The sequence below is a fragment of the Erpetoichthys calabaricus genome, chromosome 11, assembly GCF_900747795.2.
Source record: "Erpetoichthys calabaricus chromosome 11, fErpCal1.3, whole genome shotgun sequence".
Taxonomy (NCBI): domain Eukaryota; kingdom Metazoa; phylum Chordata; class Cladistia; order Polypteriformes; family Polypteridae; genus Erpetoichthys; species Erpetoichthys calabaricus.
The window spans coordinates 81220915-81239840 of NC_041404.2; the positions used below are offsets into that span (position 1 = coordinate 81220915).

The 18926-nt window shown below is 38.1% G+C and overlaps 1 protein-coding gene across 1 annotated transcript in view; it reads left to right on the forward strand.

Moving 5' to 3' along the window:
* slc23a1 (solute carrier family 23 member 1) overlaps positions 1–18926 on the forward strand; it is a 64777-nt gene that overhangs the window by 30049 nt on the left and 15802 nt on the right. The window contains exons 8-11 of the mRNA XM_028812560.2: positions 4046–4166; positions 4500–4656; positions 5575–5722; positions 7827–7932. Coding sequence (XP_028668393.1) covers positions 4046–4166; positions 4500–4656; positions 5575–5722; positions 7827–7932 — 532 coding nt within the window. The remainder of the gene's footprint in view (positions 1–4045; positions 4167–4499; positions 4657–5574; positions 5723–7826; positions 7933–18926) is intronic.

An 18926-nucleotide genomic window follows, 5' to 3' on the forward strand; every position in this document is an offset into this window, starting at 1 on the left:
CCTTTCTGGATTGAGTGGGTAATGATGCTTTATTTCCAGTTCAGAGTTAAGAGCTCTGGGTTCAATAACATGAGGCAAAGGAAAGATGTGGAGATATAGTTTAAAGCAGTGGTCCCCAACCTTTTTGACAGCAAGGACCACTTTATTAGATGCAAATTTTTCCATGGACCGGTCGGGGTTTGTTTTATACACAATTTACATAACATTTCTATTATTATTAAAGTTATTAAGCAGTTCGCATACATTTGCAATCTGAGATTTTTCCTCTTTTTTTGCATATAACAAAGACATATGCTTTACATTTGCCAATCCAACAGATTGCACATCACAAACATTAACACTGCAATCTTTTTTTCGTGTCTGCCGTTTCTATAGGAGGGTGACAATGAGTTAAATTCCAATGGATGTTTTTCAAATGTTGACAAGCAATAAGCAAAAGGAATCAATGAAAACCACAGACAACAAAAACAACAAAAAAAAAAAAAAAAAAAAACAGTACAAGGAAAGTTCGAAGAAAGAGATTTTTTTTACAATGTTTCTGTTTGGGGATCGTTGTGCAAACGTGCACAACTGAGCTGCGACCACAGATCTAACTGCTCTGTGTATAATTCGTTCAAGCATTTCAAGGTCACTTCGTTGTAATGAAAGCATCTGTTGAATGTATTTCGTAGTAACGTGATTTCTATAGACTCATGTCATATGGGGAAACTGTCAGGACCATAAAAATACTTTGTTGTAATAGTCTCTCACCTCGGTCTCTCTCCTCTCTCTGCACCGCTGCAAAGCCCCGCCCGCCAAGCGTTCTGAAAAGTCTGAGTGAGCCGCCGTTGCCGGCAGTTCTCTCGCGGCCCGGCTGTCAGACGGCTGCGGACCGGTAGTGGGCCGCGGACCAGGGGTTGGGCACCCCTGGTTTAAAGGACTAAAAGTAAGTTGGGTGATCAATTGTAAGTGGTAACTTCAGGGCAGGTAAAAGGTCAGAAATGTAAGTCAGTCTTTAACCTTAAACAAAAGGAAATTATAGTCAAAATAGTAAATAGAAAAAGTCTGAAACAAGAAAATAAGCCAAAGAATCTGGAATTAGGGATTTGGCTAATTGCATAGGAACTGAGTGCCAGGAGCCAGATTCCTTAACAAAGTCCAGTACATGTTGCAAGCTAACTACTATAATAAAACTCTCCAAAACAAAAGTGCCATTTCTGCTTACTATGAGACAAATGGAACTTACTTTTATATTACAAAATCTCTTTTTATTTGTTAAGGAAGCAGGATATTTTTTAGCATACAGTGATATTAAAATGAACAGCATTTGCTGGTGACTTTTAGTTTAATATAAACAGGTTAATTCAAATGGCAAACATGCTCAATTGTTTTATTTAGTACATTATTCAAGTAAACGTATTCCTTAATACTGTCTAATTGTAAGGATATATTTTATTTGACACATGTTGATGGTGCTTGAAAGAAGAAAGTATAAGGAAAACGATGTATAAGTTTTACATAGCTGGATTGAAATATGCTACAACACAGCTTATAGCAAAAACTCATGATTTGATATTCAGCGATTCCAGTCTAGCATAACTATTTTCTGGCAGTTGGTACAATATTTGTTGCATTTGTATGATCTGTGAACACATTTATTTTATTTAAATGCACTTGTTTGTTAGGTAGATGATGCTAGAAGCATGAAATTAATTCCAGAAAGAATGGGTGAGCAACATATGGTACTGTGCAAAAGTTTTAGGCAGGTGTGAAAAAATGCTGTAAACAAAGAATGCTTTCAAAAATGGAAGTGTTAATCATTTATTTTCATCAATCAACAAAATGCAGTGAATGAACAAAAGAGAAATCTAAATCAAATCAATATTTGGTGTGACCACCCTTTGCCTTCAAAACAGCATCAATTCTTCTACGTACACAGTTTTTGAAGGAACTCGGCTGGTAGGTTGTTCCAAACATCTTGGAGAACTAACCACAGATTTTCTGTGGCTGTAGGCTTCCTCAAATCCTTCTGTCTCTTCATGTAATCCCAGACACACTCGATGATGTTGAGATCAGGGCTCTGTGGGGGCCATACCAACACTTCCAGGACTTCTTGTTCTTCTTTACGCTGAAGATAGTTCTTAATGACTTTGGCTATATGTTTGGGGTCGTTGTCCTGCTGCAGAATAAATTTGGGGCCAATCATATGCCTCCCTGATGGTACTGCATGATGGATAAGTATCTGCCTGTATTTCTCAGCATTGAAAACACCATTAATCCTGACCAAATCTCCAACTCCATTTGCAGAAATGCAGTCCCAAACGTTCAAGGAACCTTCACCATTATTCACTGTTGCCTGCAGACACTCATTATTGTACCGCTCTCCAGCCCTTCGACGAACAAACTGCCTTCTGCTACAGCCAAATATTTCAAATTTTGACTCATCAGTCCAGAGCACCTGCTGCCATTTTTCTGCACCCCAGTTCCTATGTTTTCGTGCATACTTGAGTCGCATGGCCTTGTTTCCACATCGGAGGTATGGCTTTTTGGCTGCAACTCTTCCATGAAGACCACTTCTGGCCAGACTTCTCTGGACAGTAGATGGGTGTACCTGGGTCCCACTGGTTTCTGCCAGTTCTGAGCTGATGGCACTGCTGGACATCTTCCAATTTCGAAGGGTAATAAGCTTGATGTATCTTTCATCTGCTGCACTAAGTTTCCTTGGCCGACCACTGCATCTACAATCCTCAACGTTGCCCGTTTCTTTGTGCTACTTCAAAAGAGCTTGAACAGCACATCTTGAAACCCCAGTCTGCTTTGAAATCTTTGTCTGGGAGAGACCTTGCTGATGCAGTAGAACTACCTTGTGTCTTGTTGCTGTGCTCAATCTTGCCATGACATGAAACTGTCTTCCACAACCTCATCTTGGTATCTGCGCCGAACAGATAGTATGTCCTAAATGGTTAACTTTAAATAGCCTAAACAAGTACAGCTGCCTTCATCAGTTACATCATCAGTTACAGACATGATTTTTGGGAAGGCCAATAACATGAGCCATACCCTGTATGTAACAGACATGGAAGCTGTCAGACTACAGCAAGTTACATGATGTAAGGAGAGTAGCTCACAAAGTATGAACAGTTGCAGAGCACACTGTTTGTGACAGTAAAAAAAGAAGTCTTTTATTTGTATCTTTTTATTTGTATTTTGTATGATAGACACTATAATGGGTATCATATAATGCAACTTTACCAACAGCCTAAAATAAAAAAAATAAAATTAAGCAACTAAAACTACAATAACAATGAATACACAAAGAGCACACAACAGATGTGTGATATTATTCTTTTGCCTAGAACAAATTTCATGAGTCATAATGTTGATTTTCTAACTTAGAGATTTATTTAATTGATGTGTTTAGTTTAGTTAGTTGTGCTGTGATTCCCTTATTTTCTTCAATGATACAGTATGTTCATTACCTCATAATGACTGTTATTAATCCAGCTGCCCATCTGTAATTGTGAGAGGGGTACACAATGACAGTATGCACATGCAGTCTGTTTCATAAATTATTAGGTAAGTTATGTATCTTTAAAGACATTTTTTGTCCATCAGTACATTATAAGTATCGTATCACATCTGAAAGTCGGAAGAAGTAAAACATGCTGATTGTAATATTTCTGTGCAATATTGTTCATTTTTGTATGTTGTGTTGTTTATTCTATACTTTCTGTGTGCTGGAACATTGTATATCTACAATCTGACTTTTTGAGAATAATTTCTGTTTACAGAATTAACTAAAAACAGAAATGTTATATGTAGTAATATGAATGCTTCGTGAGATATTTGATTGGTATACCATTTAATAAAAATTTTTTATATGTCATCTGTATAAGTAATACTGAGAACTGACAGAGGAGTATTAAGAGCATTGCATTCATATTTCAGGCCATACTACTATAAATGGTTTTGTTTACTCGGGAATCTCAGCACCTGCTTAATGGCATTAATTCCTTATTGAGCTTTTTTAATCAAGCTGAATACCTGGATTTTTTGTCTTTTACAGGTCTATCTTCCTGATAGTATTATTTGCTCAGTATCTGAGGAATTTTTCTTTTCCTGTCCCAATGTACAAGATAGGCAAAGGCTGTATCACTGCAAAGATACAGATTTTCAAAATGTTTCCTGTAAGTTTTTTTTTTGTTTGTTTGATTTTTTATAATTATTTTGCACACTTTATGCTAAATTATAGTATAAGAATGTAAAGAAATTACAATTAAAATTATTTAGCTCTCTTTTATCCCTACGTGTTCTCACTATTTCATTCTGTCACTTCTGTGGTAGGTTATCTATTATATCTCAAACGTGGGGCACTTTGTTCATGGCTCGCTCTACCTTCAGCATTTTCTAAATTCCTTTATTCTTTTTTTAATCAATTTGAGTTTTGCAAATGAAGGATTTGTCTCATACATATTTTGCCTCTTGTTCATGTAACTTCAAAGCTGTTTTGTCTCCATCAGATTATCATGGCTATCATGGTAGTGTGGCTGATCTGCTACATTCTTACACTGACTGATGTACTACCAAAGGATCCAGCTGAGTATGGCCACAAAGCACGTACAGATGCCCGAGGAGAAATAATGTCCATCGCGCCATGGTTTCGAATGCCTTATCCGTGTAAGTGTTTTTCGCTTTTTGCTTGAAAGCCTTTGTGTAATTTTTTCTTGATAAAGTGAAGAATCTTTAGTCAGTTCATGTAATTAAATTCATTTTCACTTGGTTGAGGTGACTAATGAACAAGGAGCATTTGTAATCTCTCATTATTCGGTTGTTTGTTTCCCTGGAAGATGGAGAGAGTATTGTCCTTTGTGCTGTAATTAATAATTCCAATTCCTATGCCAATGCACATATTTTTAAATGACAAGTAAATAATGGAAACCAAATTACGACATTTTAACTTGTATTATTATTATTATTATCTACATATTTATTTAAGTATGAACATACTTTTTTCATTTTCAATTAAATGGGAAAATTATTGTTGAATTTTTCATTCAAATGTTTCATTATTAGTATGATCTAGTCTGTACTTTGGAGGGTGCTTTGATCTGGGGCTATGCTGTTGCTTCTGGTGGACCGCTGCTTGACAAATTGTGTGATCACAGGACCTGAAGGAAAATTCCAGTGCTTCTGACTTTACTGGGAGCAGAAAATGCGCTCTTAGTATAGTATAGATTAGCCTGTGATATATGGAGAATGTAAGTGATTAGATATTTACTCATAGTTCTGATAAAGTTTTATTTAAGAGCTACTGCTTTGTTAAGATAGGATCCATTTTTGACCATTCTATCGAAAAGAATGTCCTTTAAGAATTGATGTAAAAATGGAAATAGGAGGTGTTCATTTACATCTATGTATATTTGAAGATGTTTTAACTAATACAAAAATAGGTAAATTTTATGCCATCCAGCTATCCATTCAAGGTTTTTCATGTTTTGAACTCATTGAAATAGCTAATTTTCAATGAGAATAGCTGAACATTTTTTGAAATGCTAGATGATAAAGATAACACCTCTCTCTGTCTGTCCATTGCAGGCCAATGGGGTTTGCCAACAGTGACTGCAGCTGGTGTTCTAGGAATGTTCAGTGCAACACTTGCTGGTATTATAGAATCTATTGGGGATTATTATGCTTGTGCAAGACTTGCAGGAGCGCCACCCCCACCGATTCATGCCATTAACAGGTACGTGCGGGAAGTAGGGTGCACAAAGTATAGGTGCAAACAACTCTGTTGTCTGCATGCTTCATTCTCTGAAGTTGCGTAGCTCATATTCTCTGAGGATGACATTCACTATTTCAGATACCTCCATACATTCTCAGACCTACTTATCTTGTCAGAATATGACCCAAGGTGGGAACCTGGAAAGGTAACTAGTGTATCACAGACTACTAACACGCATCAAAACCCAGTCATACTGTACTGGGTCTAATACAGAATTGCTGGTGCACATCTTGGAGGATGTACCTGAAAGAAAACCCATTCACACATTGAAAGATCATGAAACTCTGTACTGTAAAAACCCAACAAGGGATTCATACTAAGGAAACTGGATCTGTGATTCAGCAATTCTAGGTAATGCACCATCTTGTGGTCTTACTTCAAATACAATGTACAGAACAATTAAATTACAACATCATATTACATGAATACTGAACTCAAATATAACAATGAGTACACATCCGCTTCTTCCAATTTAGGATTGTGGGGACAATGGACATCCATAAACATATATGGTTTGTTGAAGGATCAAAAATGATTCTTGAAGAATGCTTTGAATGTCTAATAGTGGCCTTATTGTGTAAATTCACCAATTTGATTAATATTTTGAGCTCAAATGCAATTTGATACACATGTATGAATACTTTGTGGCCCCTGAGACTTTATTTCACTACCTGGTCTATTGTCATCAAGAGTTGGGAGACATTTCAAAGAATCAGACTGGTTATGTAGAATATGGGCTGGCACCTAAATCTCTATGTCAACACCTAGTATATACCCGATTTATATTTAATTTGAAATAAAACTAGATTTAGAAGTAGTTTATTAGGTGACAGAACCACTGTTTTTTTTAATGGAAAAATTCTTTCCATTATGTGTACTTCTGTGAGATGACCTAGATTGTATCTCATTGTCAAGAGGTTTGGGAAGATAGATGCATAGTGTGATGTTGTTGCAGATATTAAACCAGCAGCTGTACTTTTCTGGCAGCCCTAGACATGCTGCATTCCTATTCTCTTGCTTCTAAATAAAGCATTGGGCACCCAGAACTGTTCTTGACCTGCCCACCCTTTTCTAAATACTTCTGTGCTACAACTTTGCACTAAATATGCTGACCTCTTTCAAGGCCTTCACTGCTTTTTAGTCTCTGCAAGCTCCCCCTAGTGTTTCAGCTGTGACATATTTGGACCTTAACCAACAATTGCTCCTTCTTAAATATGACATTAAACTGCATGTAATCCTGCAAGCAGGTCCTATAACTTGCAGGGAGAACTCGGGGGTTGGTGGCAGGACTGGCACTCCAGCCACTGTAAAAAACCTCACACTGTTCCATTCCATTCCAAGTAGTGTGGTGCTGAGATTTTACCCATTGCATGGCTGCGCTTGGGTCCTAATTTGGGATCCTGAGGTGGTTTGTCGTGTGGTGTTTATGGCAATGTGCTGTATCAGTGCATGCTCCCAAACTACCCCTCCCCAACCCCACAGTAATTGTGTTCTTCTCTTCTTCTAGCAGGAATACCTCAGTCTGGGATCTTATCACAATCCTCATAACACAGCATTATTCTCTTGTACTGTTTTTGATTGATTTTGTATGGCTTTATAGCATGACAGTGGCGTGTACCATTATTTTACACCTCCAGGGACCTGAAATCACATCTTTTAATAGTCACTTGCTGTGCAGTTTTTACACCATGTCTGCATGGGTTTTCATATTCAGACTTCCTTTCACATCTTAAAGAGGTGTGTTTTTGGTTGATTAATGGTCCTTTATAAGAAAATGTATATTTAATCCATCCATCCATTCATTATCCAACCCGCTATATCCTAACTACAATCCCAGCCAACACAGGGCACAAGGCAGGAAACAAACCCCGGGCAGGGCACCAGCCCACCACAGATGTATATTTAATCTGCATGAAAATAAATATGGCCTCTTGCAACCATGCATTGGAATAAGAGAGTTTTAAAAATGGATGGATGGTTGCAGAGTATTCATGATGACAACTAATATTAATTGATTCTGCAATAGAAGAAATGAATATATGTACTCTCAACCTTGCATGTCTAGGGGAATTTTTACCGAAGGTATCTCCTGCATTATTGCTGGATTACTTGGAACTGGCAATGGATCTACCTCTTCAAGTCCAAATATTGGAGTTCTTGGCATAACAAAGGTATGTGCAAATTAGCTAAAGCTCACTAAAAATAAAAAAAGAACTCCAAATGACTGTCAGTCTTAAATATTAAGTGCATTTTCAAAGTACTTAATCTGCCTCAGAACAATTAGAATTTCTTATGTCATTTCCTTCATGTTTAACTATTAACATGTTAATACAAAAATTCACTCTTAATTAATGTAACATACTTGAATTGTTATAATGTCACAGACACTTCATGCTGTGGTCTAAATGTTAGTACTTTATAGACATAAAGACAACAGACAGTAGACTTGAAGACAGTTGCAATTCTAGCATTGAGTCATTTTGGGTATTTCTGGATGAACTTCCATCCAAATTCTTCATCAACTGGCTGAAGCTTTGCTGAAATTGTTTGTGAGCATTGCTAAGGCCCCAAAGCACAATCTTTCAATTTGATTTTCAGACATGAAGATAAGTCAAAAATCTTCATCTATGGATATTCTGTTTGATATTAACTTTCTTAAAATACGTCAAACCCTCACTGCTAACCCTCTGGCTATGCCATTACTTTTGAATGGTTACTTCACATGAACTCTTTGTCATTTCTACTCTCTCTCTTTGGATAAGGGAAGGGATATTTGGAAAGAACTGTTAGTGGAGATCTTAAACACTGCTTGCTTTACTAATCCATAACATGCATATTGTAATGCAGTTTTAAATCCAATAAATACATTTAAAAAATCTTTGTAATAATGAATAGTGATGGTCTCATAGTAGAATATTGGAACTGTGCTGTACATGCAGTGTTACATAATAGTGGTGGCACTGAATTCATATATGAGAGCAATCATAGCTGTTCTGGCTAGTGTGAAAGGCGCTATATAGGCGTCGACCCGACACAGACTGACACTGTGAGGCACACGCAAAATAAATAAACTTCTTATTTTCTTCACCTGTGGGGCATGTCCTCCCCGAGTCCCACAGGCACAGCACAGTCCCAAAAGACCCACCAAACAAAACACCACCACAAAAACACTCTTCCTTTCCTCCACTTCTCTCGGCTGCCCTGACTGACTGACTGACCGACCGACCGACCGACCGACCGACCGACCGACCGCTCGCTCGCTCGCGCTCTCTCTCTCTCTCTCATGGTGGCTGCAGGCTCCTCTTATAGCCCACCCAGAAGTTTTTCAGGTGGTGATTAGCCTAATTAGGCTACACTCCCGGATGTGGCTGTAACACAGCCCAGACGGGCTCGTTTAGTCGTTCAGCTACCCCTGGCGGTGGCCACAGAGCCCAAAAGGCACCAAGTGTTTCGGAGAACGTAATGAGCCTTCCATAGCAGCTTCCCCAGATTCAGTGCCAAAGGGGCGTCCCGGCCTGGCATGGGCCCCGTCCATCCGTCACACTAGTAACACCTTTTTTCTGTGGGTCAGCTGGTTTGATTAATCTTCACACTCTCTGCTCAGATTAAATGCCATGCTCCAACGCATATTAAGTGTGGACTTGATTCTGGTTACGATTTTTAATGCAAAATTATTCTGCAGTCAAATACAAAAATAAACTGCCCTATTAATGAGATCTGATTTTCTGATTTACCTACAGCCTGTTTCTGAGTGACTGCCCATGACCACTGCTTATTCTGTAATCAGTAGTACCATAAATGTTCTTGCTGGTAAGGGAGTGCTTCCTGTGAGAATGAAGAATTCTAAGTGTAAACCTTTTTCTTAAAAAATTGTTAACATGAAAAAAGAATATTGTCTTTAGAATTATTATTATTAGTAACAGTGGTAGTGTTAAATAAAACAGTGGAACTGTAAAGTGTCTTTGGGAAAATTATATATAAGTGCATTACAAAGTATTACTAAAAAGTACATAATTTACAATAGAACAAAACTAGTCGATATCCCAGCATGTTTTATTTTTCTAGTAAAGTTAAGACCTCCTTCTATTTTTGTAGTGTTATGATTTATACATAAGAGAAAAAAGGCTTAGCAAAGAATTACAATTTGGCTTCAACACTTCCTATGAAAGGTTCCTAATAAAAATATGCAAAACTCCAAGCAGAATGTTTTCTATACTGTGAGAAAGTGAAACAGATGAATTGATGCTGCAGCTGGTGGAAAAAGAGGATGGGCTTTGCGAGAGTAATAGGAGAGCAGCTGTTGTAGTGGTTCATTGTCTTCTTGGTGTGATATGTACACCAGTTGTAACATTTGTATGATAAATCAAGCCAAATACAGAGCTCACATTACTACTAACAGTCATTAAAGAAAGCAGGCTTAGGAATAGTAACAGCGGCCACAAGAGACACAGCTTCTCCAACAGCCATCTAATTATAGCTGCTTGATGAAATGTTGGCCACTGTCTAGAATGCTTTGTCATATGCCATGTCAGTAATGTAGCAAGTTTGTGACAATGCAAGTCAGCCAAGTCTATGATTGCTTTTTCCTAACATGGTTAGAGCTGATATTTTTTTCTTGTCTACATTACTCTCATTTTAGCTGTATTTAATATGAATGCTGTTTTAATCAATACACAGTTCATGTATGTCCATAGTCAGATATGTTAGAGAATGCAGCAATAAAAACACCTATAAGAATACATACAATTTAATATAGATGTTTTTCTGGTGTTGATGATTATAAAGGCTCTGTTGACATTTCATGTGTGTTCCTTTTGTCTTTTTATTTCAGACCTTAAGTTTGAAATTATTTAAAAACGGAACAGTGAATTCATATAGCTCTGATACTGTAGCTCTTTTATAAGGTGTGTCCATTGTTGTTTCTTTCTGTTTTGCAAATGAACAGAGTGAAACCAAAAAGAATCTTAACATTAGCCATATCAGATATTGGGAATATATAGTGTCCAGGACAGTGGTGGAGTGCAGAAAACTTTACTGTGTATATAGTAAAAAGTATTCATCCCTTTTGAAGTCTTCACATTTAATGGGGATTGTGGAAGAGAGGTGAAAAAGAGAGTGCAGGCAGGGTTGAGTGGCTGGAGAAAAGTGCCAGGAGTCATTTGTGACAGACGGGTATCAGCAAGAGTGAAAGGGAAGGTCTACAGGACGGTAGTGAGACCAGCTGTTTTATATGGGTTGGAGATGGTGGCACTGACCAGATAGCAGGAGACAGAGCTGGAGGGAGCAGAGTTAAAGAGGCTAAGATTTGCACTGGGTGTGACGAGGATGGACAGGATTAGAAATGAGTACATTAGAGGATCAGCTCAAGTTGGACGGTTGTCAGAAAGGCGAGATTGCGTTGGTTTGGACATGTGCAGAAGAGAGATGCTGGGTATACTGGGAGAAGGATGCTAAAGATAGAGCTGCCAGGGAAGAGGAAAAGAGGAAAGCCTAAGCGAAGGTTTATGGATGTGGTGAGAGAGGACATGCAGGTGATGGATGTAACAGAGAAAAATGCAGAGGACAGAAAAATATGGAAGAAGATGATCCGGTGTGGCAACCCCTAATGGGAGCAGCTGAAAGAAGAAGAAGATAACATTGAATCACAGTGGACTTAATTTGGCTTTTGTTTTATTAAATTGTATTGATTTTATTGTAATCATTCCATACAAATAGATCAATTTTTACAAAAAAAAAATAGGATTGAAAACAAAACAACCCCCACCCCTGAGAAAGACAGACTAAAACTTAAAAAATAGTAAAAAATAAATAAATTGATGAGTTTATTAGGCGGATACAGATAAATGGAGAAGAAAAAGAAATGGGGAGAGAATCTACTTCCTCAGTGCTTTAAGAGCTTATTCTAAAATATTATTAATTAGATCCTGCCAGGTTTTGAAAAAGTTCTGCACAGATCCTCTGTGAGAATTTGATTTTTTCCAATTTCAAATAATATAAAACATCAGTTACCCACTGACTTTAAAGAGGAGAATTAGGATTCTTCCAGTTTAGCAAAATAAGTCTGCATGCCAATAGTGTAGTGAAGGCAATCACAGTTTGTTTGTCCTTCTCCACTTTAAGCCCATCTGAAAGAACACCAAACACAGCTGTTAGTGGATTAGGAGGGATTGTGACACCAAGGCTGTCTGAAAGGCACTTAAACATTTTTGACCAGAATGATGTTAATTTGGTGCAGGCCCAAAACATGTGACCCAGTGAGGCTAGAGCTTATTTGCAGCGTTTGCAGGTTGGATCTTACCCATGAAACATTTTGGACAATTTCAAGCGAGACAGATGTGCGCAATATATAATTTTGAGTTGAATAATTGTGTGCTTTGCGCATATACAGCTCAAGTGAATTATCTGCATTGCTACCTTCCATTCCTTTTCTGATATGTTGAGTGAGAGATCCTTTTCCCATTGTCCTCTTGGATCTTTGAAAAGGAGGGACTGTAAAATATTTTTATATATTGCAGAAATGCTGTCTTGAGTCCTTGAGACTGAGCAATATTTTTTCCAGCATAGAGGAAGGTGGGAGATGGGGAAAATCGGGCAGGTTCTGTTTGACAAAGTTTCTAATTTGAAGATAGGGAAAGAGATATGTTGCAGGAAAGTTACATTTGGAATGTAATTGTTCATAGGATGCAAAGATGTTGTCTATATAAAGATCTCTAAGCAATTTAATCCCAAATGTTTTCCAGATATTAAAAACTGTATATGTTTGTGAGGGTGGAAAAAGGTGGTTCTCATGCAGAGGTGCCACAGATAAAAGATTCTCCATCTTAAAATGCTTTCTACATTGGTTCCATATTCTGAGTGAGTGAAGCACAATTGGGTTATTAGTTTATTGGCGATAACTTGCATTAATAGGGGCACAAAGCAGGGAATATAAAGAAATACTGCAGGATTTTATTTCTATTGGGCACCAAGCCTGTGTATGTTCATCTGTTTGTGTCCAGGTTTTTATAGCTTGTATGTTTGCTGCCCAGTAATAAAACTGAAAGTTGGGTAGAGCCATGCCACCTTCTGCCTTAGTAGGGTCGTTCTTTGGATACGTGGATGTTTTAAGCTCCAAGTAAATGAGGTTATGGTTGAATCTAATTGCTTAAAAAATGATTTATTGATGTATATTGGAATGTTTTGAAATAAAAAGAGAAGCTTAGGAAGGGTATTCATCTTAACAACGTTAATTCTTTCAACTAGAGTGAGATGAAGTGTTGACCATCTATGCAAGTCTTGCTTAATTTTTTCCATACAGACGGCAAAATTTTGTTGTTAAAGAGCTTTATGTTTACTTGTGATATTTACCCCTAGGTATTTAAACTGATCTGCAATGATAAAAGGGAAGGTGTCCAAACTAATATTGTATGCTTGTGAATTCCCTGGAAAGTGCACACTTTTATTCAAATTAATTCTGAGACCAGAGATCTTTTGAAATTCTTTTAGTGCTGTTAGGACTACAGTCACAGTATTTTGTGGGTCTGATATATACTATACCATATCATCTGCATATAGTGAAATTTTCTTTCAAGTCCTTCTCTGATAATCCCCTTTATCTGATAAGCATTTCGATAGTGAACTGCCAGTGGTTCAATGGTGATTGCATATAGCAGTGGTGACAAAGGGCATCCTTGTCTGGTACCACGTTCTAGTCTAAAGTAGTTTGAACAAATGTTGTTAATACAAACTGAAGCTTCTGGATTGGTATACAGTAGTTTGATCCATGCACAAATGTTCGGGCCAAACCCAAATTTCTCTAATGTAGTGAAAAGGTAGTTCCATTCAATCATATTAATTTGGCTTTTTGACACTGATAAACAGAAACTGACTCTAATATCAAAGTGAAAACAGATCTTGGCAAGATAAATTAATTACTGTGGATTTAGAACATATTAAGATCCATTCACTTTCTGCACACTTTGTGTACATTTGCCATTTTTGCCCATCAGTCTGTAGTCAGTAATCCACAACAACGAAGTGAAATCATGTTTTCAGATATATTAAACTCTCATGTATTTATATTCAGATGCTTTGCTGAAGTTCCTTTCTCTAGATTGTGGTCAGGTACATCCTGTTAGCTTTACTTTCCTTGAAGTGTCTAGAACTTGATTGTGTCTAGTCCATCTGTGTAAAATTGAATTCATTGAACATAGTTTACAAAGGCATACACCTATTTAGTATACACAATCCCACAATTTACACTATACGTCAGTTCAAAAGCCATGTCATGAATCCCTTTGTAGACCTCTGATGTAAAATTGTTGTGAGGCATGCAGTAAATCAGGGAAAGTGTAGAGAAAAGCCAAGCAAAATGACACCTTTTATTGGCTAACTAAAAAGATTACAATATGCAAGCTTTTGAGGCAACAGTTGCCTCGAAAGCTTGCATATTGTAATCTTTTTAGTTAGCCGATAAAAGGTGTCATTTTGCTTGGCTTTTCTCTACATTTATAATGGCTAACACGGTACAACACCCTAGTACTACAGGGAAAGTGTATAAAGCCATTTCTAAAGCTTTGACTTTTCCCTAGGAATACAGTATCTTCAATAAATGTGAAGTGAAGAAGTATGGAACCACCTGACTCCTCCTGGAGTTGTCTGTCTAGCCAAACTGATTAACCAAGCAAGAATGGCTTTGGCCAGGTTGGTGACCAGGATCTCAATGCTTTCTCTAACAGAACTTCAGAAGTCCTCTGCTTTAATGGAAGAACCTGTTGTAAGGACAACCATCTCAGCAGAGATCAATCAGTTAGGCGTTTGCGCTAGACTGGCTAGACGGAGGCAACTCTTGAGTAAAAGGCACATGACAGCCTGCTTGAATTTTGAGAGCATGAGGAAAAAGATTCTCTTGTCAGATCAGACAAAAATTGAACTCTTTGAGCAAAACTTTAACCACTCTGTCTGGCAAAGACCAAGCACTGCTCACCACATGCCTAATACCATCTTTGCGGTGAAGCATGGTGGTAGCTAGCAGCATCATAATGCTCTGGTTGTGCTTTTCAGAGTTAGTTGCAGGCAGTCTGGTCAGAATTGAGGGGAGGATGAACACAGACAAATACAGAGAGGTCCTTAAAGAAAACTAACTCCAGTGGGCAAGCAACCTCAGACTGGGGCAGCTGTTGACCTTTCAGCCAAAGCATACAGCCAAGACAAATGCTGGTGTGGCTTTAGGACATGTCTCTGAGTATCTTAGAATTACCAGGCAAAGCTCATACTTAAACCCCATAGAACCGCAGATGGCAGTTTATAGACACTTCCCATCCAATCTAACGAAGCTTGAGAGGATCTGCTTATGAAGAATAAGATTAATTTACCAAATCTGCAAATCTTGTAGGGACTTACCCAAGAAGACTCAAAGCTATAATTTCTGCCAAAGGAGCTTTTATGAAGTACTGAATTAAGGGTCTGAATACTTATATAACGAGAGGCTTCAGTCTTTGATTTTTAATAGATTTGCAAACCTTTCTGCAAACATGTTTTCAATTTGTCATTATGGGTTATTGAGTGCAGATTGATGAGAAAAAATAGCAAATTTATCCATTTCAAATTAAATCTACAACATAATAAAATATGTAGAACGTGAAAAGATCTGAATACATTCTGAATCACCTGTAGATATACAGTATAAAACACAAAATAATTAATCTTATAAGTATTCAAAGTCAGCACTTAGTAGATGCAGTTATGGTAGCTTTGAGTCTGCATGGACAGGTTTCTATCAACTTTGCACACCTCCACACAGCAATTTATCCCAATTCTTTTACCACTCAAGCTCTGTCATGTTATAAGAGGATTGTGAGTGAACAACCTTTTCCAAGTCCACCCACAAATTCTTAATTGGACTGAGATCTGGACTCTGACTCAGTCTCTTCAGAACATTAGCATTGCTGTTTAGGGCCATTCCAGGGTAGTTTTGGCTTTATGCTTGGGGTTATGGTCCTTTTAGATAACAGGCTATGCCATGCCCTTTACATTTCTTAATGACTGATTTAACTAGTCCCCTAGGGACACTTAATGCTTTGGATAGTTTCTTGCTATCATTTGGTGACTTTTGCTTTTTAGTTGCCTTTTCACTGAGTTGTTGGTGTGTTCTTTTCTCTTCATTGTGTAGTGTAAGCCACAGTACTAACTCACAACAAGTAAGAGATGGACTTTCAGGTAACATGCATTTAAAATACAATCAATTGAAACCTCTTGAGTACAGAGAATTGATCTCCTTTCAGCTAATGACGTAATTTCAAAATCCAGTTGACTGCAGCAGTAGTGGTTTAGTTGTAGGAATATGAAGAGATGTAATTATCCTTTTGGCTTCAACCATGCCCATAATTAATGTATTTGGTAAGGTTACTACTTTCTTTACCTTACCTTTCTCTGCTGTAAGACTTATATCAAGGTAATTGAAATATACATGTTTTAAGAATCAGAATAATACAATTTCTTGATAAACACAAGAATTATAGAAATATCCATCCATTTTCCAACCTGCTGAATCCGAACACAGGGTCACGGGGGTCTGCTGGAGCCAATCCCAGCCAACACAGGGCACAAGGCAGGGAACCAATCCTGGGCAGGGTGCCAACCCACCGCAGGACACACACAAACACACCCACACACCAAGCACACCCTAGGGCCAATTTAGAATCGCCAATCCACCTAACCTGCATGTCTTTGGACTGTGGGAGGAAACCGGAGCGCCCGCAGGAAACCCACGCAGACACGGGGAGAACATGCAAACTCCACGCAGGGAGGACCCGGGAAGCGAACCCAGGTCCCCAGATCTCCCAACTGCGAGGCAGCAGCGCTACCCACTGCGCCACCGTGCCGCCCCTTATAGAAATATGATACCTGCATATATATATTGACATATGAAACAGGATGTAAAACAGATGAGACAAACATATAATATACAAGATGCTGTTTATTTACTGGTTAATCAGAGTTCTGATTTATCTTGGCACAGATAAATAGTTTTATGATACCAAGTCTTTAAAAGTTATGACCGATGTTGTGTGAAGCTGTGGCTATTGTTGCTGCACCCGGTTCAGGTGGAGGATTCTTCTTGCATTGGTGGGCATTCTTTCTCTTTGCTGCATGATCATTTGTCTGTGGTGTTCTCTGTATGTGTATAAGCTCTCATGATTGGATTAAAGTCACTTCCAGTTACACAATCAGTGCCTTCTCATAGGTGTGTTATTTTGTACATCACCGTTGGCACTTAATTAATTTTATCCTTTTGTTCTTGAGTGTTTATTTGTCACCTTTGGTCAGAATGTGTTGGCAGAGAGGCCTTTGCAAATATGGCAGCTCTGATATACACCTTTAGTATAATATGAAGTAAAGGCTGGTCATTGTATGAAGAATTCAGTCACTTAACTTTGAGGGAAAACACAAGAATACTAAAATAGGATTAACAACAACAAATTAACAAATAAGTATTAGTATAAAATGTAAGTTATTTTTAACCTAAAGCTAACTACACAATATATACAATATAGAAATACCATATTGTACCCTTTTCTAAGCCCGCTTAATCCTAAACAGGGTCACAGGGGAGCTGGAGCCTAACCCATAGGGTGCGAGGTAGAAACAATCCCTAGACAGAGAAATGATTACATTTAGTTAACTGACAGTAAAAGTAAATATTTTTGTAGTTTTACAGACAGACAGACTCGTCTTGCTGCTTTTGTTAAATAAGGTACAGTGGAACCTCTAGATACGAGTTTAATTCGTTCCAGCACTGAGCTTGTATAGCGAATTTCTTGTATCTAGAACAAACTTCCCCATTGAAAATAATTGAAATCCAGCTAATCCATTCCGCACCCCAAATATATTAACATAAAAATCAATTTTCCTAACAAATAACACTGATAAATTATATATACTGTAGTCTACCTTTAATAAATAACACTGGTAAATAATATAACTGATTATTAAAAGAATCAAAACAGGTGTCCAAAAGTGCAGTAGAGCATTCAATAAATCTTTAAATAAATAATCCTTAAAACAGTTGTGAAGTGGAGGTTTAAAATACACAAGAATAACAATCCTTTAACACGAGGTTAAAACGTCAAAAGGATGCAGTCTTTATAAAACAGATGACAATCCCCGGTGCTTCTTCTCTGTGAGCTCTGCAACAGGCGAGACACTCTTAATGCAGCTGACCTTCTCTACACCGTCCTGCTTCAGCTGTTTGGCTCGCCTGTTCAGCTCACTGTTCAGCTACACGCGAGTCTGCACTCGCTCGCTCACTCTCCCGCACCGACTTCCTCCTGCCTGCACGCGCGCGACTCTCTCTCTCTCACACACACACACACACACTCTCACTCTCACTCTCACTCTCACTCTCACTCTCACTCTCACTCTCTCTCTCTTTTCTTTTACTTCTTCTCCCCCTTAACCGGCTCGCGCTTCTCTATATATGCGGGGAGGACATGGCAGCTGCAGCCCATCAGCCACAGGAACAATCATGGATGTGGGCAGTTTCCCACCTGTGCACTTAAGTGAGAAACGCAGACACCGCAGATCGCGGCTCGCAACTGCTACCACGCCCCCTCGCTAAGCTGAGAGCTATACCCACAGCCTGGCTCGTGGCTCGTTTCGCGAGCCAATGCTCGCATTTAGATCTGAATTTTTCGCTCATACTTTCCTCGTATTTTGAATTTCTCGTATACAGAGGTGATCGTATCTCGAGGTTCCACTGTATTAGAATTCATTTGAGTGTGGAAGGAGTGGAATTTATAACTATTGCATAAAAAATTACAGTATGCTAGATTTTATGCAGTTGTCGTCACAGTGTAGTCCCACTTTAGCATTTTACCATACTAAAAAAGTTGCACTTTTTAGAAATTTAGAAAAAAAAGTCTTTAACACATTAAGTAAATATTTAATTGGAGTGAACAGGTGTTTTTAAAGCAATTTGAAAGTGGCATCATCTATTACTACAAGAAAAAAATTGATTTCTATATCAAAGGAAAGCAAATTCAGTACACTTCTCCTTTCACTTTGACTTCTAATCACAGTTGCAGGTGACGGAGAATGTCCGTAGATCATCTTTTGAATGATGCACACAGAACCCTTTGAAAAGCCTTCATTTTGCAGAATAAACTGCAGAGCCTTTGATTAGACT